The sequence below is a fragment of the Lonchura striata genome, chromosome 6, assembly GCF_046129695.1.
Source record: "Lonchura striata isolate bLonStr1 chromosome 6, bLonStr1.mat, whole genome shotgun sequence".
Taxonomy (NCBI): Eukaryota; Metazoa; Chordata; class Aves; order Passeriformes; family Estrildidae; genus Lonchura; species Lonchura striata.
Window position 1 is genome coordinate 47,527,894 of NC_134608.1, and position 22,909 is coordinate 47,550,802.

Below are 22,909 nucleotides of genomic sequence, written 5' to 3' on the forward strand. Positions count from 1 at the left end.
TGATTTTTGTTGTGATGGCACTTGGAGCAGCGATCCTGAAGAACCAGATTTGCGGTTTGATGCAGTTACCTTTGATCCTGCCTAGCAAGTGAGCAAAGGGAAGAGGGGAAAGAAAGAAAGAAAGAAACATTAAATCCGTGGCATGCTGGCTCAGCACCTTTCACACTGTAAGCTTTGAACTGTGCACCCAACTTGTGCCCCTTATCTGCGCTTCGCGTTCACAACTAGCCGGTGCCTTTGTGTCATTTTCCAGCCTGTCCCGCAGCCAGCCATTCTGTGAGCACTATGAATGCAAAAACCAGCTCTGCAGGTGAGGAAGAAACCTCAGGAATGAGCAATGAGACCCTGGGAGAGAGTGGCTGCTGGGGAGAGGCCAAAAGGCGACAAGTGATCCGTGCTGCCTACGTGATTGCAGCCCTGGACCTGACCTTCCTCTTCATGCAGATGGGAGTCGTGCCTGTGAGTATGGCTTCTCTTGTTCCACAGCACATTTCCTTCCATGCCAGACTCTGGAGTTTCCCAGCAAAGTCAGAAGATAGTTTTTAGCAGGAAAGAGGAAAGGTATCCTTGAAACCGAAAGGAGTACTTGGTGTCATTACTAAAGAGGCAGGCTGTGTCTGTCCAGGGTACACTGAGGCCATAAAATCTGCTTTATTTCTTGGGCTGCAGTAGCACCTAGAGCCCTTTCCTGGCCTCAGGGCTCTGGGTGAAGCTGATGTTGATGTGATGAAGACACAAGTTTTCTTGTATGGAATGTGGGAGTGACCCATCCAGTAGCGATCAGGAAGCAGAGGTTTCAGATCAAAGGTAGGTTTTTCTGAGTGTGTAATTAAGCAGCTCAGTGGGATTCATTACTTCTCACTTACTGGACTCTTCTGTCTGATTTTATAGAATCAGTGAGGACTTTTGGTTGGAAAAGACCCTTAAGGTCCTTGAATCCAATCAGAAACCTAACACTGCCAAGTCCACCACCAAACCATGTCCCTGATTTTTAAGACACCTTCAGCGACGGTGATTCCACCACTTCCTTGGAAACTCTGTTCCAGTGCTTGACAATCCTCTCAGTGCAGAAATGTTTCACAAGATCCAATCTAAACCATCCCTGGCATGACTTGAGGTAATTTTCTCTTGTCCTATTGCTAGTTCTTGTGAAAAGAGACTGACCCCAGCTGGCTACCAATCCCTTTCAGGCACTTGCAGGGTGAGATGAGGTCTCCCTGCACCTTCAGGCGAAACAAAAGCATGACACAACAAACACATGAATCAGAAATAACTGCCCATTGGCTCTTCAAGGTGTGCATCTGTGCTTTTTGCAAGCTCAGGCTGTGGGTGTACCACCCAGTAGAGGCAGAATTTGCTCATTTACTTTCATTGATTCTGGCTTGCTTGATTAAACAACAGCTCCAGAACTTTTCCATAGTTATCTCCCAGAGGGTGACTGGGCTGTTCCAGGTGCAGGGTCTGGAGGCAGAAAGGCATTTAAAACTTCCCTTATTCCCCTTAGCAGTTGCTGAATACGTTCAGCTGTGTTGAACTGCAAAGGTAAATGGTGATACAAATTTGTCAGCTGGTGCAAAATTGATGGTTTTGATCACATCTCCTTGTCCTTCAGGGTATGGGATAGAGACATGTGGTCTTTATTAAGCTGCCAGTGTCTGCAGGGGAGGGGAACTGAAGGAAGTGGTTGTTTGGAGCTGTGATCCTCTCCACACAGATATTAAGATGTTTATTCATAAATATAGCATGCTTATTTTCCATTTATTTGTTTTTTGAGGTGGTTTGGTGTTTTTGGTTTTTTTTAGTACTTGGCAAAGAGCCTAGGTTTGGATTCAGTGGGATTTGGCTATCTCCAGACCATCTTTGGTGTCCTCCAGCTTGTGGGAGGTTATATTTTTGGAAGGTAAGTGAGAATGATTCTCATGATCCTTTACATAGCTGAAAAAGGCCAGGCATTTTTACACTTTCATAAAAATAATTTTTTTCTGGTTTGTGGTCCTGTTGAAATGTTTGAGGATTTCATAACGAGCAAGGGGAAAATAAATGCTATTATTAGAAATACTGCAGCATAGAAGCAGCCTTTATATTAACTTAGCTACATTTTAATGACACACATTTAAGTGTAACAATATCCTGGGAATGGTCTTAAGCCCCTAGACTCCTCAGAGCCCAGGTCCTAACAGCTTAATTCTGCAAATGTTTTATAGCCATTTGTAACCTTAGAAATGTCTTGTGACTGGGAAACAAAAACAAAACCAAAAAAAAGGAGGGTATTTATTGATGAGAGCTGTCAGTTACAATAAGTGAAGGTTGGGTCATTTCATCAGCTGAATCTGCATCCATGTTGAATACAAATTTAGACTTGCATGGATCGTTAAGAACTTCTAAGAATCTTTTAGGAATATCTATAAACTTCAAGCTATCAATATAAGAAAAGAGTGGAAAATACTTGGGTTTTCTGCCTCTTTACCCTGTTCCTAATGAAATGCAAATAGCCCTAAAAAAAATTGAGTGGTGGGAGAATACATTCCTAAAGACCAGGAAAAATAAAACCCTGAAAGATATGTATAATTCAGTGACAGAAAACTAAAATGGGATTGAGAAAAATCTAACTTCTTTTCTTGATCCTGCTACTGATCAGCAAATTAATAAATGGAGAGGGAGCTGGCATGTGCTGCTTCAGTTTACCTGCAGGAAATTTACATTCTGGCTGATGTAGTTTGGGAGCTTTACAGGATCCTCTGGTATGTGGAGTGTGGCACTTTGAGGATCTAATATCAGCCCTTGGACACATTTTCAAATAAATAACAGCAACATTTGCTTCTACAGTACTGCTTGGCAGAAAATGTATTTCTAAGGATGGAGATGGTGCAAAAGGCCCACTTTTAATGCTTTTCCTATTAATACACAAACCTTGAGTAGTATTTCTGACCTGGATCTGGTGCCATCTGAAATCTGGTTCTCCTCCCTGCATGTCATTCACTAATATCCAGAATCACTGCTGAAAGGAAGGAAAATGGCAAACCAGAATCTGTCTGGGACTGAAGGTGTCCTTTGCCAGACTGAAGCCAAAATTTGCAATGTAGGTTTGAGATAAAAAGAACTTTTCTAGACATGAGACTGCTTTGATGTCATAGGGGCAGATTAAATAGAAAATAGAAAGAAAAGTGATAAGAGAGAATGTGTTTCTTAGCTTGATGCTGCTAAATAGATATGAAAGATAAAGCACTGTCTTTACTTTTAAGTAACAAAACAAAAAAATCCCCATACCAACAGTGTAATGATTTTTTGGTCTTTAGGTTACAAACAGCAAATGTAAACTGCCCTGGCTTACATGTAAACAGCAAAGTTTTGACCTGTACCTCTCTCTCAACACAAAACCTTTGAACTGCTTAAGCTTAGCGCTGTTTGTGGACAAGCCTGGCATTTTTAGGGGGCTGTTCTTCTTAGTGTAAACACAACTAATTGCTATGCAAGGTAATATTCATCTGCTAACTGTAATATAATATGCAGCTTCAATAAAGTGAAGGAAGAAGGAATTGCAATGAGAAACTCTTTCTAAGGCCTGTTTTATGGTCATCTTAGCCCCTGTTGCTCAGAACCCTTTCTATGCTGCTCTCAGACTTTGTCAAACTTATGCTTTTTGGAATTAAATTATAGCAAAGAGTTGGAGTTGGATCAAAACCTGATCTGACAAGGGTTTTTGCCTGTTTGTGTTTTGGGGCTTAAGGTGTTTGTGGTTGTTAATATGTTTAGTTGTGGTATTGTTTTTTCCCCTTAAACAGGAGCAAAATTGACTTACTATTGAGAAATATTTTTTTCTTTCTTTTTAATTTTGTTCTAAATAGAAAACTGACAACCATGTGCCATTTCTGTACCAGGTTTGCAGATCAATTTGGTGCCCGAGCTGCTCTAATTCTCTCCTGTGCATCTGGAAGCATCTTCTTCCTGCTTATGTCCCTCTCCACCAACATCCCCCTCCTCTTCCTCTCCAGGCTGCCAGGAGTGTTCATGCATGGGATACCAGGTAAAGTCAGTCAGGGATGAGTAGCTTTCCAAATTGCTTTTCCTGCCTGGTTCCCCCACTTCTTGCTTGTTTTAGGGGAAGTCAGTGGGACTTCAGAAGGAAGGCAGGAGGAACATGCAATGGTCCTCAGGGATGAAATGGTGGGAACATGAAGCAGCAGGTGTACTGCCTGTGGAAAACAGTTTTATTCTGCTTATTAGTCCAAGTTCCAGGCCCATTTCCCTGTAGAATCTTGAGGAAATTCTTTGGCCTTGATCATCCAGACGTGGGTGCAAGTCACTTGCTGCCAGCAGTGTTACCCCAGACCTTTCAGCTGCCTTCTTGCAACCAGGATATTTTACACAAAAGCTTTTCCCTTTCTCCTGGTAAAGTGAGCGTACTGTTAAAAATTAAACATTATTACAAAAATACCTTCCATTACCCACCAAGCTGTTCTGTTTTGGCTGATGTTTCCTATATTTTTCATGTAAAAATAATAAATTTCAGCTACTAGGAGTCCATGTAACTCATGCAAGATAAATCAAGTTGATAATGCTTCCTATCACTTGTGGTTTATTTGAGTGGTTTGAATGGTTCTGTTTCTCATGATAGGTGGGCTGTTGTGTTCAAAACTGATGGATTATGGGGTTCCCAGAGGATATTTGACAGTGTTTATTTGGAAGCCCTCTTCCATGCTAAGTATGAAAATTAAAAGATGGGGAAATTGCCTTTAACAAGAAATCAGCCCAGAAAAGTTTTAACTGGAAAAAACAAAACAAACACCAAAAAAAAAAAACCCAAACAAACAAAAACAACAACAAAAAAACCCCAAAACAAATAAAAAAACCCTAAACAAACAAAAACCCCAGAAAAACCCACTAAAAACCCCAAAACAAGCATAAAAAGCCCCACCACCCAAAAAACTCCTAATGGCTTAGCAATAAAACCATGGGAACTGCAGGGGCATCTACTCAAACCTTGTGGTAAGATATTTTCCCCCCCTGCAGGTGCTCAGAAGGTTATTACAGATATGACCACTCCTTCCCAGCGTGCTGGTGCTTTGGGGAAACTGGGCTTTTGCTTTGGAGTGGGCATCATTGCTGGCTCTGTCGTGGGAGGTGTTCTGTCCACCAAATTCGGGTGAGTGCCCCACTTGTTTGGTACTGATTTTATTGCAATCATTGAGGGAGCTGCTGAGGGATATTTTGCTACCCTGCAGCTTTTGATGCTGTCTTACTCCTGGTGGCAGTAGAGGACCATACCAGAACTCAACATTTTGCTTTCCATGCTGCTACAAGGAATACTCCCACTGTTTTCAAGGAGATCTTATTGAAAATCTCACCTTCTGCCTACTTAAATACATTTAAAAATGAGCTGGATTGAAGAGTGGATTTTGTCTTTCTCCCAATTGTCTTGTCTTTGGAGCTGAGTGTGCTGAAAGAGCTTTTAAGAAATGATATTGTACAACTGAGAAATGGAAATCGGGAGCACTGTGGAGGAAAACTTGTGCAGAAAAATGGTGTCTTTGTGGGACGTTCAGTATAGGGCAAGACTATGGGAAAGGGGGAGGCAGGCTTGGGACAGTGGGGGAAGAGAGTGAGGAGGTCTAACCCTGTCACAGCAAGACGGAGCACACACCTGACAATTCCATCTTGACTTTCCACAGCCTGGCACATCATAGAAGGCTGCCACCTTCTCTTGCATTCTGCAGTAGGAAAAAATGCTCAAAAGATATGGTGTGTCAGAGAATTTTGCAGGCAGTGAAGTGCATGTGGCTGTAATCTCCTTGGAGGATTCCCCAGCATTGCTCTGGTGGGGGATAAATCCCTGGTGGACATTCAGGTTTTTGTTATGCTCTACTTCTCTTTACTATAGATACTTGCTTCCGCAGACTCAGGTTAAAAGAGCTCTACAGCACAGGATAGAGGGTAAAAATCACTCTCATCCTTGTCCTGGTGCCATAAGCTCTGTGGACTGTTCATGCTCATACATCTCCTGGGTGTTTTGCACAGAGCACAGTGGATTATGATGTGGGGTGTCGTGTGTTGCTCTCTGAACCCTGCTGTGCATCCACAAGCATTCAGGTGCTGTGATGCAATTTAGTTTGTGAAATCCTTTTGTGGGTCGAGAAGAACACTTTAACCTTGTAACTTTAGGGAGCAGCCCTAAAACCTGTTGACTGCCATACCTTGGCAGTGTTGGCCAAGTGACCCAAAACTGACCACGAGGATTTATTTTGTAGTTATTACATGGTTACATAAAATTAAAATTGGAGACATACATAATATTAATTGATTAGCAGTTAAAGGCATTGATAGATGTTGCTGGCCGAGTGCTGGTTTTAATAAGTATTATTTTTAACCAAATACAGAGATTGTAGACCTTTATGTGTTAGCTGAAAGTAAAGGTTACCTCAGTTCTCAGCTTTGGTTATATGCCCATATTTAAACATCAGCATACAAGCAGCATTGCTATCTAGCAAAAATTTATGGGGTTTCACTTTCCAGTGTGTGCATCAGTCACAGGTTTATAGAACAGCAGCAGGGGGAGGGAATCTCCTGTATCATTTAATAGTCAGAAGCATTGACTTGACGGCAGTCTAGCTTTTGGATGTTAGTGCTTGGTGCTGTCAGGCAGCAAGCGAGGCTTGTCCGTAATTACGGGAAAGTGAGATCCGTGGAGAAGGACCTGCTTTCCCTGCAGGGGATGTTTCCCTTGCGTCCTGCGGAGGGCAGCTTCAGCCCGCTGCTCCTGCCGAGAGCCGCGCAGGGCTGGGCGAAGCAGCCCGGCTGCGGCACCGCCCGCCCTGCTCCATGAGCATCCCTGCATCCTGCTGCAGGGGCGACAGGAATTTCTGTTAACACGGGACGAGCTCTGCCGTGCTGGCAGCGGCCTCCTCAGCACCCTGATGTGCACAGAGGGTTGATAGGATTGGATAAACAGCAGCTTCAGGCTTAGGAAGCCCCTCCGGGTGTTTCCTGCAGCCAAACCCCGCTGCGCTTAGCTCCTCTGCCAGATTTCGGCGCAAAGATTAGAGGAACAATCCAGCGGGCTTTAAGTGTTTTGGCTGGTGTCGGTGGAGAGCAGGAATTAGGTGAGAGCAGCTCTGTGCCACAAACAGCCCCCAGAGCATCGCCATCCCTCCGGCTGCGTCTGCCGCACCCACCTGGGGAAAGGAGCGGGTGCTGCCCTAGGGACATGCCCGAGGCTCCTTGGCCTTGCTGCCGTGTCCCACAGCCTGGCTGCTAATCCTTCCTCCCTGCTTCCCACATTTGTACAGGAAGGCTCCAGCTCTACTTGGGGCTGTGTAATCACTTCCATTTTTTTTTTCCCCAGAAGAATGACCCAATCACTTCCCATTGAAAAAGTATTTCTGCTGTGTCATGAAAGAGCAAAGCTGGAGATTTCTGTCCACTCTGTGTTCTTGCTTTTCCTCACCACAAAGCTGGCCAGAATTCCCCATGTGTTGTTGACAGCGTTATTCATATGTTAGCAGTGTTTTGTATACAAGAGACGGAATAGAAATCACTCTCAGTTCCTCAGCTGATGTCATTTTAGTATTATTCTTCTGTATTGTATTTACCATTGATGTATTTGACCTAAAGAACTGGTCTGCTATTGTTTTTATTGTTGGAATAATGTTTATCAACCCTTATTTATTAAGGGAGCCCTGGGGAAGTTGAATGTCTTGTTCTGATTTGCATAGGATTTTTTTGGATGTTAGATCCTGACCTCCACTGTTAAACTGTAACCACCAGCTCCAGCCCTTCTTCTTCTTCTCTTTGAAGTGCTACATCTTCCCCCCATGTTTTCCAAAATTTTGCTGGTTGGACAAATTTCACTAGCTGAGAATGAAGTAGATGCCAATTTATTAACACAAGCAGTTGTGACTAACCATTTGGAAAGTGTTTTCCTGTTGGTATGTTTTTGGTTTTTTTTTTTTTAAATTGGCATTTTCTGGGAATTGATCATTTGGGTCAGGATTGTGGATATAAAATACCTTCAGCTTGCAAATAACTCCTGTAGTTCAGCTGAGGGCTACACAGGTTCTTGGGGAGTGCAAACTCCCTAAAGGTTCATCCAAAAGGTGACTAAGGAAAGGAGCTCTGTTTGCACTCTGCAGAGGCTCTCCCTCCCTGTACACTTTCTGCAAAGCTGTTGTGGGATCACTTGCTGCAGGTGAATGTACCCCTAAAGGGAGGTGATTTGGTGTTTGCAACAGACTTTTGTGGCAGCCCCATGGGTGAAAGTTGGAAGTAGACAGCTGGATTAGTTTTCAAAAGTGGAAAGATGAGTCTAGGTAGTTAATTACAGAGATTTCATCCTTTCTTCTGGGACTATGTTTAATTACATTTGGCTGCTTTTTTCTTTCCTTCTAACAAGTCTGTAGAGAATCTCTGCTGCATGACCTAAGAATTGTTTGCTTTCTATGGACATGGAGAAGTTTCTTCATTTTAGTGACTCAGCTATAGGCTTAAATCTCTTGGAGCAATTATTCTTTTGATTACAGCAAGGATTTGGGGATCGTTTGTTGTGATTTTTTTTCCCCTGGCTCTGCTATTATCCTTCTTCCTCATGGTGAAAAGAAGGAGCTTATTTGCCTGGAGTAGGGAATTGCTTTTTTTTAAAAAAAAACTCATTTGAACAAAATCCTCTGGCAGGGAATTTCTCATATCTTCATGGAAGAGTGGAAAAAACTGTGGGTGTTGAAAGGACTGAAGGTTGGGAGCTGGGAAGGCGGGTGGGAGCATGGCAAAGGGTGAAAGGGTTGTGCTCCGCTTCAGGACAAAGCAGGGTATTCTGCTTCTGGGAGCTGTTCCTGCTCCCTTCCAGCAAAAACTCTGATGTTTCTCTGCCTGGGATGATGCTGATCAGCCAAGCATCAAGGACTGGTGACGCTTGCACAAGCATTGCTTTGTCCTTTGTGTCAAGGCACTTGGGAGAAAGGAAGGTGGAGTCTGCTTGCCAGCAAGCAAGTCATCCATAACCTGCAGCAGGGTCTGTCACTGCTGGTTGAGCCCTGGCAGGAATGGGGACAGAAGAGGAAATGGGCTAATGGGCTGTTTGCCAAGGAGCTGATGGCTTAGGGAAGGTGCAGATGCCCTCAGCTGTCTTCTCTGAAAAAACAAAACAGAATTTAAAGGGTTTTTCTTATCACTTATTCTGCATGGCAGCTGTCTTAAACTTTGGGGCAGTGGCTTCCAAATTATCTGTAAATTCTGTGATAGAGGATCATGGATATTATCCTTCAACAACTTGTTGGTTCAGAAGTCAAGTATAGGGCACTTCTGTCCTCTATTCCCAGCACCAGAGTTTTCTAGTTCTGATAGCTTGTTTAACCTATTCTTGAACCTAAGAAATTCCTCTGTGCACTTTGGGTGGAGTTCATCTAATCTTGGCTATCTACAGGGGAGACAACTACACCTAAATTTGCTGTTCAGACTCTGGTTGACAGAGAGGCACAGGTGGTTCTACAGCATCCTTTACCTCCCCATGAAGCAGTCCTGAAGCAGTTCAGGAAACAATCTACTTTCCAAGCTTTTTCTTGCTTGACCCCCATGTCCCAGGACGCATTTCTGGCCATCAGCATGCTGTACCTGTGGGTGAGGTCCTGGAGTTTGATGCTGGATTGTGAATTTATCAGAAGCAACCAGGATGCAGGTTTTGATTAGTTTTCTGTCTGTGCTGCAGATAGGTCTGCACTGAGCTCTTCCCCAGCTCTTCCTGCAAACCTCTAACCTGCCTCCAACATCTAGGCCAGCATTTTTTAAGTTTGGGTCCCCTGGCTTTCTGCTCTGTACCCACTGGAAGATGGCACTGTCACTGCAAAGGTGCCCTTGTTCTCCCTTGGCCCATCTTCAGCAAGCCTGGCTCTTCTGGGCTCTCCCTACAACCTCTGGTCTGAACTCCAGTGGAGGGAGGTGTGATGACGGAGCCAAGAGCTCCTCCTTGGTCCTTCACCCGTAGGTGGGGCCCTTTCCCAAGGCAGGAAGAGTGGGGTTTGGGACAAGAGCCAGCAGCTCGTGGGAGGGAGAGCCCATGCCTTGTGGCTGCCCTCAGGGGTATGGCTTAGGAGGGCTAGGCTTGGGTTCAGCTAATGGGGGACCTGTTGGCAACCCCTTCCTCCACCTTATCAGGTGTGCTCTGCATTTTCTTTCAGAACCCTCATTCCCACTTAGCCTTCTGCAGGGGTTATGATGGGAGGGCTGCGAGTCAGGCTGTGCCAGCTCACAGTGGATGGCCACCTGCCCCTTTTCCCCACAGCACCCTCCTACCTCCTGGGTATCTCTACCTTTAGAGGTTAGCTGTTTCATTTTCCCAAAGTAATCATGGTTAAAGTGCATTTTAGAAAAAAAACCCCAAGTATCCAGAGCTTTCTCCTGTGACTGGCTTGTGCTGCTTACAGAGAGCTGAGGTGTGGGGGCTGCTGGAGATTGACTTGCACCAGCACCATGGGAAGAGGGACTCCTGGCAGGATATGCCTTGTTGCCCTCCATGGGCTGACAGCAGTTATCCAAACAAACAAGCAGAAAATAAAAGGCAGAGGGGGAGTGATATCTCCAGGGGAGCTAAGGAAATTTCCCTGCTGCCTTTTCCAGCTTTCATCATGCCTGTGCACTGGAGGAGGCTGCCCTGCCTCACCACCCCATGCCTGGAGTCAGAAAGTGAGGGGGCGGCGGGTGAGCGAAACCCTGGTTTGTGTGCGTGGTCGCCAGATCGCAATCAAAAGCGCGTGTGTTTGTGGAGTCAGCTCTGCTGGAAAATTATGGATGGTTGAACACTGCTCCCTCTCCTGATGCTTTGAAAGCCCTGGGTTCCTGTGCAGGGCCCTACCTGGTTTGTTGTTAACTGTGTCCCTTCTATAGGCTGTGCAGCTGGTGGCTGATTTTGCTTGTTAAGCCTGGCTTAACAGCCCCAAGGAGTAAGTAAAAAGTGGGGGCAAGAAACCCATAATGAAACCAAAATGAGAATTTATGAAAAGGCACAAGGTATTTTAGGTCTGGCGTTGCTAGCAAAGTTGAGTTGGAGGGCTGAACATGTCCCTCATGGCCCAGGTTGCACAATGAGGCAGTGTCTGCTCATGATTCACTAGAGCTTCATCTGCTCTTCCCACTCCTGGACTATTTCATGACTGGGCAGCAAATCCAGCAGTATCAGTGGGGATTGAAATCCAGGAAAATACTATCTTGTTTGTTAATAGAAAATAGAAAGTACAGAATAGCTTGTGGTTAAGTCCCTGACTTGGGATTTGGGACTTGGCTCTGCTGTGATTTTCCTGTGATGCGAGTGAGTTATCCCATCCCTCTGCATTGCTGTTTCTCATGCATAATACAGGGCAATGAGATAGTGTTTCCTTCCTTCATCCAATGCATTTACAATATTGCTATTTAGATCATACAGCCTTTTGGATGCAGACTTTCTCTATCATGAGGTATACTCATGCAAATATCTACTACCTTGAGGGAATACGTCCTGCTTTTCCTGGATGGTATTCTCTTTTTCATCCTGGTGCCCTGAGCAGGCAGAGTCTTTGTAAGTCCAATTGCCATCCCATTCTGGGGGGACTTGTTTATATTTTTTTTTCCTTTTTCTTTAATTTCTTTCTTAGTTGTTTCTAAAGAGTCTGTACCAGGTTAGGGTTTTTTTTTTGTCTTGGAAGAGTCCCAGAGGGTGAGCTCAGCAAGACCTAGCAGAGGGACCTCCAGGGCAACCTGAGCTGGCCCTACCTTTCTCCCTTTGTGTTTGTACATATTCAATTGGCCAGCCCTCTCCTTTACTTCTCCTAATCCTTTTGATTCAAAGGGTCATGCTTGTGTTTCATTTTGATCTGCTTCAGTGAACAAGCCCAGCTTTGTGGTGAGGCCAGGGCAGGAAGGATGTGGTGCTTGTGTGGGAAGGACTATCAGACAAGGGAGGGAAGGAAGGTCAGGATGAACGGAAATGTGCGGATGTGGCATGTGAAGAGTGGACTGGGAGGAGTTAGGACTCCTGGAGTTAGGGAGATGAAGAGTGAAGCTCTGCAGGAGACAGAGTTAGTGATTTTAGAAGTATTGTGTCAGTGGGGACAGTATGATTAGGGCACCAAGGGACTTGGGCTGCAAGGAAGGAGTGTTTCCAAAATAGGCTTCATTTGTCACAGGGGAAGAAGGGGCAGCATACCTACTGCTGCTGCTTTCCTTATTTTCTCCTGCCTGAAATGTGCCTGCTGTAAAGCACAGGTGGAAAAGCAGCCCTTTTTGTAAGACTTTGGTCTTGGCTTTTAAGCCATTCCCAGTGCTTTCCTTGCTGCTGGGTGGCTGGAGAGATGCAACACCCCATTGTCATAAGGTACCAGTTCGCTTGTGGGCCAGGCTGAAGGCCAGACTGCTTGAATGGGGTGTTTAGAATGAAATGAAACAGGTGTGACCTTCTCATGAACTACACCAGCTTCAATGGCTCCACCCAGGGTTTTTGTTGGCTCAAGGTCTCCTTATGAAACCTGCTCACCACCAGAGCCAAAGGAATGTGAAGCATTTGGGCAGTGGACGTGGCCAGAGGGCAAAGAAGTTTCTGAATGGCCATCTCCAGGCTACCCCTGGCACTCGTTGAGGCTTGTCTCTTTCACCTGACAAACCATGGGATAGTGCAGCCAAGCAAGAAGGTATTTCCAGCATTGGAAACTTCAGGGTGCTCCTCAGTCCTGTCAGTGAGCAGCTGCAGTGCATGGAGCCACTGCATGGAGCTCTGCCTGGGGATAGACGAAGAGAGGACCGAGGATTTATGGGTCAGGACTAAAGAGAGGACCAGATGAGTGACACATTATAGTCTGGGTCTGCTGTAGGCCATCCAACCAGAGTGACAGAGCAAATGGCATCCTCTATTCAGATAGGAGTGGTCTCGTGTTCAGAAGCTCTGGTCCTGGGAGGGACAACATATCTGGGCATAAGTAATGCAGGAGGGGAGAGAACTTCCTGCTCCAATTCATGCAGGAGCCAATGAGGAGAGGTGTTATGCTGAACCTTGTTCTTGACATAGGAAAGGCTGGTGGGGAAGGTGAAGCTCAGGGAGCCTTGGCTGCAGTGAACATGGAATGGTGGAGTTTGAGAACCTTAGTGCAGCAAGGAGGGTGCAGAGCAACCTTCCTGCCCTGGACTTCAGGAGAATAGATTTTGGCCACTTCAGAGATCTGCTTGGTAAAGTGCCATGGAATAAAGCCCTGGAGGGAAGAGGGGTCTGAGCAAGCTGGTTGGTATTCAAGGATCACCTCCTCCAAGCTTAGGAGAGATATATTCCAACAAAGTTTTCAGGCAAAAATGCATGGATGAACAAGCAGCTCCTGGAAAATCTCAAACAGAAGATGTTTGAGGGAAGCCTCCCGAGGGTGGAAGCAAGCACAGTTAACCTGAGAGCAATCCAGGAATACATCTAAGTAGCCAGGGATCAGGTTAGGAAAACAAAAACCCTGACAGAATTAAATCTAACCAATGGCATCAAGAGCAACAAGAAAAGTTTCTATAGGTATGTGGCTGATAAGAGGATGATGATGCAAAATGTGGACCCTCTCCAGAAGGAAATAGGAAACCTGGTTGCATGGGATATGGAGAAGGCTTGAGGTGTAGATGGTGTTTTTGCCTTGGTTTTCACTGGCAAGTGCCCAAGCCACACTGCCCAAGTCAGAGCCAAGAAGGCAAAAGCAGGACCTGGGAGGAAGAGCCTTCTGCTCTAAAAGATGAAGGTCTACATGACTCAGCAATGTGCACCTGCAGCCCAAAAGGCCAACTGTGCCCTGGGCTGCATCAAGAGCATTGTGGCTAGAGGTCGAGGGAGAGGATTCTGCCCCTCTGCTCCACTCTCAAGACCACATGGAGTGCTGTATCCTGCTCTGGAAGCTCAAGCATAAGAAGGATGTTGACCTATTGGAGGAATCTAGAGGAGGGCCACAAGGGCTGTAGTACCTCTCCTATGAGGACAGCTGAGATAGTTGGTGGTTTTCATCCTAGAGAAGAGAAGACTCTGGGGAGACATTAAAGCACCTTCCAGTACATAAAGGGGGTCTATAAGAAAGATGGAGGGGGGGTATTTACTGGGGCATGTATTGACAGGACAAGAGGTTGTGGCTCTAAATTCAAAGAGGGCAGGCTCAGATTAAATATTAGAAATAAACTCTTTACTGTGGGAATGGTGAAACACTGGCACAGGCGTTGTGGGCGCTCCATCCCTGGAGGTGTTCAAGGCCAGGCTGGATGGAGGTCTGAGCAACCTGATCTAGTAGGGTGTGCCCCTGCCCATGGCAAGGGTTTGGAAATAGGTGACCTTTAAGGCCTCTTCCAGCCCTAGTCATTCTGTGATTCTATCAAATGTTCTCTGTAGCATTCAGATTACAAGCTCCCGACTGCTTGGGCTGAACTCTGTGCTGTGCCAAGCAGTGCAGGAAATTACCATAAGCACTGCTGGCAAACAAAGATCCTGATCCAAGAGGAGGGAAATGCTCATGGTGGGATCTGAGGGGCCAGACACCATGGTGACAGTCCATTAGTGCACAGGGCATTGTGTGTTGAGCCAGCAGTGTGTCTGTGCCATAGGACACGCTGGAACACTCCCAGTTTGCCCAGTCAGCATCTGCAGGTGGCAGAACAACATCTTATGGGGTTGTATCCCACTTGAGGGGGATATGCAGCAGCAGATTTGGAAGAGTAGCATGTCTTGTTATTAGCTATTGCTTAGGAGATGGCTTGGATGGCCTGAGAGAGACAAAAGCCTTATATGTTCAAATTATTTGCTTTGCTTTATCATCATGTAAGGGGTTTGGCTCTGCTCTCCAGCTGCCCTCTTATGCAGAAGCAGTTGCCAGCCTTTCCAGGAAAGACTGTGATTTTCTTCATCTCCCACTTGGGGATGTCTAAAGTGGATTTTCAGCAGATAGTAATTTAGCACTTTTGGATGTCCAATCCATTTAAGGTAGTTCAGGATCTGAAAACTATGAGAGTTTTTGAGAATCAGAGGTTTCCTTGTTTAGCTGCTATTACAGTAACTGTTGCTTTGATGTTAATTTATTTTTCTTTGAGGAGAGGGGATGGCATATCCAATTGACTGTGTTCTAGATGCAGTATTAACTTTCTCAGTCTCACTAAATGTTCCTTTATTCCATTATATTCTCAGCTAAAACTTTTGGTCTAATTACATCTTTACAGAACTTCAATGTGAATCCCTTTGAATTCTGCACCATTTTTATGGGATTTGGTTCAATTCTCTTTTACCCCAGGGTATGTGATCTGAGACATACTGAAGTCATTGTGTTTCCTTTGAGTTTGGTTTTAAATCAAGCTCCGGGTAAAGAAATTTGTAGAGGAAGGAAGGAAAGCCCCAGAAACCTAAAAGATTCCTGCAGGATATATTTTTTTTTAAGACCCTGAATAATTAGAAATCCCCTTGGACAAGTCATCTGGGGAGCATCTGAGCAATGCTTACAGGAGGCCAGAGTCTTAAATGCTCTTCTGAGACTTTTAAAAAAAAGGGAGATGAAAGACAGTAATGATTATTAAAGCTGAGGATGTTCATGCATCAGATGTTTAAACTTACTTCCTACAGAAGCTTGGAGAGGCTTTTTTCTGATATAAAGCTGTATAACAGATTCTGTCTTGTGTGTGATGGGTTTTTTTCCCCTTCCCTTTCCAACTGTCTGGACACAGCTGGATATAAGACAGATGATAGATCAATTCTTCTAGCTAATGTTTTCCAGTGCAGTCCTGGTGGTTTCCCAGCCTTTCATGACAGAAAGAGGCCTTCTTCTGGGCCTGGTGATGTTGAGAAAAGGATTTTTAAAGCATTTGTTGAATAACTCCTTTTGGGTAACCGGAGGAGCCTGTGGCTGGTGACACCAGGCTCACACTCGCACTACGCCCACGTGTGTTCTCATTGCATGTGATTACACGGTCTGGGATGTGTAATTGCCTGATTGTAATCTCTGCACCCTACCAAAAATTGCATCATTTTGATTTTGCCTGGGTGCTGTGTGGCAAGCACTTTGCAGACTGAGGCTCTTGGCCCTTGAAGGATTATATAATTTTCCCCTGTAATTTTATATAGTCAGATTACTATTTTTTTATTTTTATTTCTTGGAGATGAAGGTTCAGCAGGGAAGAATTTGCAATAGCTACAGGAGTACATCCAAGGTGCAAAACTGTTCTGAATAGCAGTGGAGCTGAGCTGTTTCAAGGTTTTTCAGAACACACACTCTTCCTTGAATGTTGCAGCATCCAGTGTGAGCAAATGCTATTTGTTCTTCTCCAGCTGTGCTGGTGAGAGGCTGGATGCCCACTGGGAAAGCAATCCAGAGCCCCATGCATTTGTCACTTACCTCAGCCTAACAGGGCCCAAGGTCAGATGATGGAAAAAAGAGTGACAAATACCTACCAGGAATAATCCAGCTGGGAGATAAGGCCTCACCTCTCTAGGGATGATGTGCAGTGGTGGCACTCAGTGAGGGGGAAAGTGCAGGAATGTGAATGGCATGCTCTGACAGGGTGGTGAAGCCATCTGATGGCACACTCAGGCACTCTTTTACTGGGAACTGGGATCTATTTCTGGGCTTTGGAAGTGAGCCATCCAAAAGTAAATGTTTAGTCAGCCTTGCAAGCTGTCTGAAATGCGTGACGTGCCTGTGACAGGGTGATTTTATGGGGATCAGGCTGACCTTTCTTTGTCAAATGTGATTCTGCTAGAAAGAAAATCTACAGTCAAGATTAGTTGTCTGTTCTTGAGAACTGAGCTGCAGGGGAGAAATAGGAGTCTGCTTCTTCTGCAAGCACTAATAAAGGGCATGGGGGGCTTTTCCCTGACATGGAGGTTGTACTCTTCAAAACAAGCCCTAAATTTGGGGATTTGGCACAAAACTGGGGGTTGCTGCCAGTATTTCTCACTGGGCTTTGAGTTAGGGCAGGCTTCTTGCTTTGACCAGGAGCTGTTGCCTATGAGGGCAGGGAGAAGGGAGTGCAGAGAAAAGCTGGGCTTGGTCACAGTGCTGAGGATGCCAGGGAACAAGAGCCAGCTCTTAGTGGGGCACGGTGGGCCCACAGCAGGGCACTGGGTGGTGTGGGGTGAGAGGAACAGAGGGCACCAGCAGCTAAGCACAATGACTTGGCCAAAACCAGGCTGAAAGTAGAAAGCCAAATCTCCAGACTTTGGCTTTTGGAAACCTGTAGCTCCAACTGTGGGTTGGGTTTGGGGCTGGGTTTTACTTCATTTGGGAGAGGAGAGAATTACAAAATGTGGATCTGGGTTCAGGTTACCGTTCTGCTCCCCTGGGCTATTCCAGGTGTTCAAATATGAACTTTTGGCCCAGGGCCATCTCTAATTAGGCATATTCTTTAAAAGTATTTTCCTTCCTTGGCTCCTGTGCTCTTGGCTTGTCTCCACTGGCCCTCTTTGCTGTGCTAGAGCATGGTTTGCTGGGTATATTAATTGAACTGTTTACACACCTGGTTTCCTGCAAGAATAGACACCTAGCTCCTTCTTTTGAAAAGACAAGCCCAGAGGCTGTAAACAGGGATTGTGCTATGTCTGGAAAAGCTGAACTGCTGCTTATCTGCATTCCCTAGGGCTGTGGGAGCAGCAGCAGCAGCTGCTGCAGACATGGGTCAGTTGAGCACAGAAACCAGCCTGTACACTCTTCCCACCAGTCCTGTCCTGCCACTCAGCTCAGGTCCTCTAACAGCTGAGGAGTCACCTTCTTTGCAGGGTTATTCCCTTTTATTGTGACAGTGACAGGAGAGGCTCTACCTGACATTTGGTTCAGCTCAGATGCAAATTTTGTCTTATGTATGAAAGCTGGAGTGTCAGCCTGCAGTTATGTCCTGTGCAGGATGACTGAGGGGACCCTTCTTCTCTTTTTATGGCTTTACTTTCCAAGGCTACTTTCTGTTGAAACTCCCCAAAAGCAGTGGTGTGTTCATCACCCATTTTACTTTTCTAGTCATGGCCAAGGGACATCTTTCATGAAACACTGTGTGGCTCAAAGAATGACTCTGGAAAACAAAGTTGTGAAGACTTGTCTGCAGGGCAGATGGAATTGTCCCTCATGATCTCTTTGGGTTTAAAAGGTATAAGCATAAACATGTGCCATTGCACAATTTTGCTTTCAAAGAGGATTACCTTAAAATACGCTGATTTTTGTGGTCACGCTCCCCACCCCTGAATCCTGCAGCTGCTGTTTTAATGAGTGACACTGAGTTTTACTTTGCTGCTTCATCTCTTTGCTGAACACAACTTGCACTTCAGCTGGAAGGCAGCAGCTGGCCCTGTGTAAGGCCATGAGCTGGGAAGGGTGGTGTGCTGTGCTGCTGGTGTGGCACAGGCCATGGGGTACAGTGCTGATGAGCTGGCCCTTGGAATCTTTGACTCTGCACTGCTCCAGGTTCCCAAATCTGATGAAGACCTCTGGAGGAGTCCCCCCAAGGCAGGCCCTGGGGAAGGGGCATGCAGATCGATGGGCTGGGAATAGGGAACAGGAAACCAGATGCACCTTAGGGCAGAATTTGATATCCAAATTCCAGTCCAGCTAGGAATGGAAAGTGCTGCTGTTCCCAAAGCACTGGCCTGGACTGGTATTACTCCAACAACCTCCAGACACAAAGTCATCCACTGGGGAATGCAAGAAGGCATGATAGCAGCTTTTTGCTGCTTGTGCTGTGGGAGAACACCAGCAACTCTGCCCAGGAGCAGCACAGCTCCTAATCACCCAGCAAGCAGTGACTTTGGCGTTGAACTTTGTGTTGGCGCTGATCCCTGCTTGGCTGCTGAGTGTTGGTTGCAGGCCATGAGTGTTACAAGCTGTAAGGGCTGGGAAATGTCAGCTCTGGAAAAGGGACCTGAAAGGACAAAGGTGACAGGTACTTTTGTCCAGGCTTGTGTCAAAACCCCTCGCAGAGGAAGAGAAGGCTTATGCTATCGCCCTGCTTGCCTTCCCTCCTGCGCAATCAGGCCCCTGTGCCAAAAACAGGAATTGGGGCTTTCGCTGGAGCCCAGTGGCTACCTGCAGCCAGAAGGCGGCGCAACCGCTCGCGCTGCGCTCCGTGCTCCTGCTAATGATATCAAATCAAGCAGGAAATTATTTTTGGAGCAGTGAAGCATGTTGAAACCCAGCAGAAGGCAGCTGTTTGCGTAACCAGAGTTGTGGGAGAGCTGCCTCCCTTGTTGCCAAGCACTCGACTTCCTATCCTGGTGAGAAACGGCTTCCCCGCTCCAGGCAGCATGAGCGAATCCCCTTAGGCTTGGAAGGCTGGGCTTGGCCCAGCATCCATCCTTCCTGCAGTGCCTGCTTCATCTCTCTGAAAGTCCCCAGATGCTTTTTGGGGCGGGGGGTGTCAGAACTAGCTGATTCTTACTCCTTAGATCGCTCCTTAAAAACAAGTTACCCCCAGAACAAAGGGTTTTCTCCAGCATTTCAAATGCGTTTCAGTTATCTCTCAGCAGAGGTCCATATCTGGCAAACAGCCCATGCTGGAAGTGAAACAATAGTTCTGCTTCAGTCAGATCATCCACACCATGTGTTTACACCCTGGCTGCGTTTCCAGCACCAGTTTGGTGCCCTGGTGGCTCACACAGTGCCTTCACAAGGATGTGCCCTGGCATGCAGCTCCTCTGGCTGCACTTCAGCACCTCCTTTTCAGTGTAGCTCTTTCAGGAGTTCCCAAGTGTCTAATGGGGCTTGAGTTGTTTCCATTTATTTTTTTTTTTTTTGTGGGGGGGTTGGGGTTGGGGGCATGGTCTTGGCATACTGCTTCTTTTTCACTCCCTAGCAATACTGTTTCTGCCTTTTCTTTCTGCTCCATCACTGCAAGCTGGTGTTCAGGCACTGGCCTCACTCCACCTGTATGCTGATATTTCTCTTACCCAAACAGGTCTTGCCCTGGGCTCTGTCTGCCTCTTATGCCCTCATACCAGAGCAGAAATAAATCCTTCAGCACTTTAGTGAAATGCTGTGCCCCATAAAATGGCATTGCTAATGTGAGTTGTAGGATTGCATTAGCCAGAAAGAATGAGATAAAGTCATGACTGCAGAGATGGGGCTTAAATTCCTGCCTCCAAAATGTGATGCTACTGTACAGAAAGGAAGGACTAAGTCAGTGCAGAGAGGTTTTGAGAGCCACTATGTGGGTATAAAGCCTTTTTTGTTTGTGGAATTATTATGTCACCCCTCAGTCATGCAAATGTCACCCCAGAAGAAAGACTTCTTCACATTGGTGCCCTGTTCTGGAGAAGTCCCTCCCTGATTATTCATGACCGCTGACTCCTTCAGCCATGTGCCCCTTTCCTAAGGGCTGCAGGGTGGAAAGAAATTCCCTGACGTTGTGAAAGGCAGGAAAAAATCCTTTCCACCCAAAATGACTCAGTCTGAAATATTTATGGTTTTTCAATAGGGTAATTAAAATCTCATGCAGCCCAGTTATGGTAAAAAGGTGTCTGTCCTGTGTGAGGCTGAAGCTTGTAACAGTGACATGAATATGTGTCATCAATGAGAGCCCAGAGCTGGGATGATGGGCAGGGTGATTTCCATACTCTATCAAAGTCTTGGTGTTAAAAAGATTAAAAAATAATTTTTAAAGCCATTGTCATTTCAGTTAATCAACCTTTCAGCAAAGTGCTGGACAGCTTCTGTGTGGTTTGGTACTCAGTGATGGAGCCTTTTGTTTCTGTCTGTTCCGCCCACGTCTACATTTGCAGCTATCTAATACTTTGCTGTCTAGGGCTGTTTAGTGAATGTTTTTAGTTGAAGACCCAATTATTTTCCCCTTGCCACTTAATTGGTCTCTGTGGCATCATTATGCCTTGTACCTTTGGTTTTGCTTTGGTTTGCAAAAGACACAGCACAGAGTGGGAACACCCTTGGAGACATCCCAGCTCCATCTTGAGTGTGCTTCCTGCCTTGTCTTTCAGCTCCCTTTCTTTTCTTTGTCCCCTCCATTGCCCTGAAGGGATGAAATAAAAAGCTTTGAAAAATCTCCTGTTTGGTGGCTGTTTTAACTGGCCACTCAGGCTTTGCCTGCTCCAAAGCCATCCTTGGTCTACAGTGCTTTAGCCCAAATTTCTTGGGACCTAAACAGAAGGATTTATTAAGATGTACCCCAAAAGAGAATCATGTTTCCTGACAATAAAATCCAGCTCATGAAATGAAGTTAGTATGAGCCTTAGAAGCAAAGAAGGAACAGCTGCAGAGTGTGAGGAGCAGAACATTAAATCGATCAGTTTGAAACCTCTAAGGTTGGTCCTGTTTCCTCAGATGAATGACATAGCTGTGTCTGAATGGTACCTCTATTTCTCCACTGATATTTTACCAAAGTGTCACTGTAGGGAAGGGTTTAATTATACTTTGTCACCTTATCTCTGGGAACCACTTCAGTTCCGTTTCCGTGACGTTCCTGAGAAGCGTAAGACTAGAAAGGGATTTATTGTGTCTTTGAACTGCCTTTTGCTCTGAGGAATGAGGATATAATTGTAATGTAGGAAGGACAAACTGAACATGTTCAGGCTTGTCCTGGCTGATCTTTCCCTGTTGCTTTGTTTTCCCTTTGCCCCTTGCAGCTAGCACTCATGACTGGGACTTTCCAGCTGATAAAGCCTTGGCTGGCCTCTGGGCTAATTTGCTCCTGGCAAAACCAGCTCTCTGGCCGGCTGGATGTGTGGTTTCTTTTAATGCCAACAGGACGAGGGTTTGCCACTATTTTTCTGCCACCAGAGCATCCATCTCTCACTGTTCACATCTGTGGGATGAGTACATGGGGAGTCTCGGGCAGATGGCTTTCATGTTCCCTCTGGGTTAATTTTTCCCACATGTTTATTGATCTTTGAGTACTGTTTTCTCTTCTGGTTATATTTAATTTTACAAGAAGTAAGTCTGGGGAAGAAATTAAAGGCATATATTAACCCGACTTAAAGCAGCCCACAAAGAAGATCTCCAGAGCCTTCAAATTCCATGGTGCTTTGCTTTTAGGGTATCATAGTGTTAGTGTAGTTGAAATATAGGGTTTCTTGGGTGTGTCTGTAAATATAATAAGTTGTACACAGTTTGTGTAGTTTAATTTTAAAAAATAGCCTTTGTCAGAGACCACTACTGGACTTGATCTGAAGCAGGGATTAAAGGTAAATGTGTAGGTACCAAATTAATCACCTTTTTTGCTGCCTTATAATTTACTGAAGAGCTTTGAATTTCCAGTCTAATCCCTATCCCTATGCTCTGGCTGTGATCTTTGTATTGGATTTTGATGCCGTTTTGATGGGGATTGGCAGCCATCACATCTATGTTGCTGATGTTGGGCCTGATCTTAAACCATTTTCAGTTCTACTGACTTTCATCTTTTCCATGATGCCTGCAGTTGGTCTTTTCTAGCCCCTTTTTCATGACAGCCCCTGCTGCAGCTGGGATTGCAGCTTTTATTACTAATTCCTTAGGATCTTTATTTCTTGTTTTACTCTCACCCTGTGGTTTTTACTCAGTCCTTCCTCAGACAAGTTTCCACTGACTCAATTTCATGCTTAAATTGAGTCAGGGCTCTAGGATGTGTCCCTGGGGCAAAGCCTGTTTCCAGGGCACCTGGTCCTCGTGGAGCTGGGCCAGCTGACACCAGTGTGCAACATCAAGGCTCCTGGGGAGGAATTCTTGAAACAGTAATAGAGATGTCACACATTTTCAAAATCTACATGTGTGTGCATCTCTCATAAGTGGTGTTGTAATATGTGGGTGCTGCTGTTGTGTTGTCAGGGTGCTGCGAGACACAGCAAGCCGTGGGTTCTCATTGCATCACTGTTGTGGCTGGGGCAGAAAATGGCTTTTGGATGATCCAGGGAAAAGAAAGAGGAGAGGAAAATTGTGGTACTCTGGTCTGAGTGCTAAACTTACATGTGAGACACCTGATGTTTAAGGCTTTTTAT

The 22,909-nt window shown here is 45.6% G+C and overlaps 1 protein-coding gene across 1 annotated transcript in view; it reads left to right on the top strand.

Moving 5' to 3' along the window:
• The first annotated feature begins 285 nt into the window (after window positions 1-285).
• The window catches only part of SLC67A1 (solute carrier family 67 member 1), a 58,128-nt gene continuing 35,504 nt past the window's right edge, over window positions 286-22,909 (top strand). Inside the window, exons 1-4 of the mRNA XM_031505062.2 lie at window positions 286-459; window positions 1,803-1,900; window positions 3,879-4,024; window positions 5,011-5,143. Coding sequence (XP_031360922.2) covers window positions 286-459; window positions 1,803-1,900; window positions 3,879-4,024; window positions 5,011-5,143 — 551 coding nt within the window. The remainder of the gene's footprint in view (window positions 460-1,802; window positions 1,901-3,878; window positions 4,025-5,010; window positions 5,144-22,909) is intronic.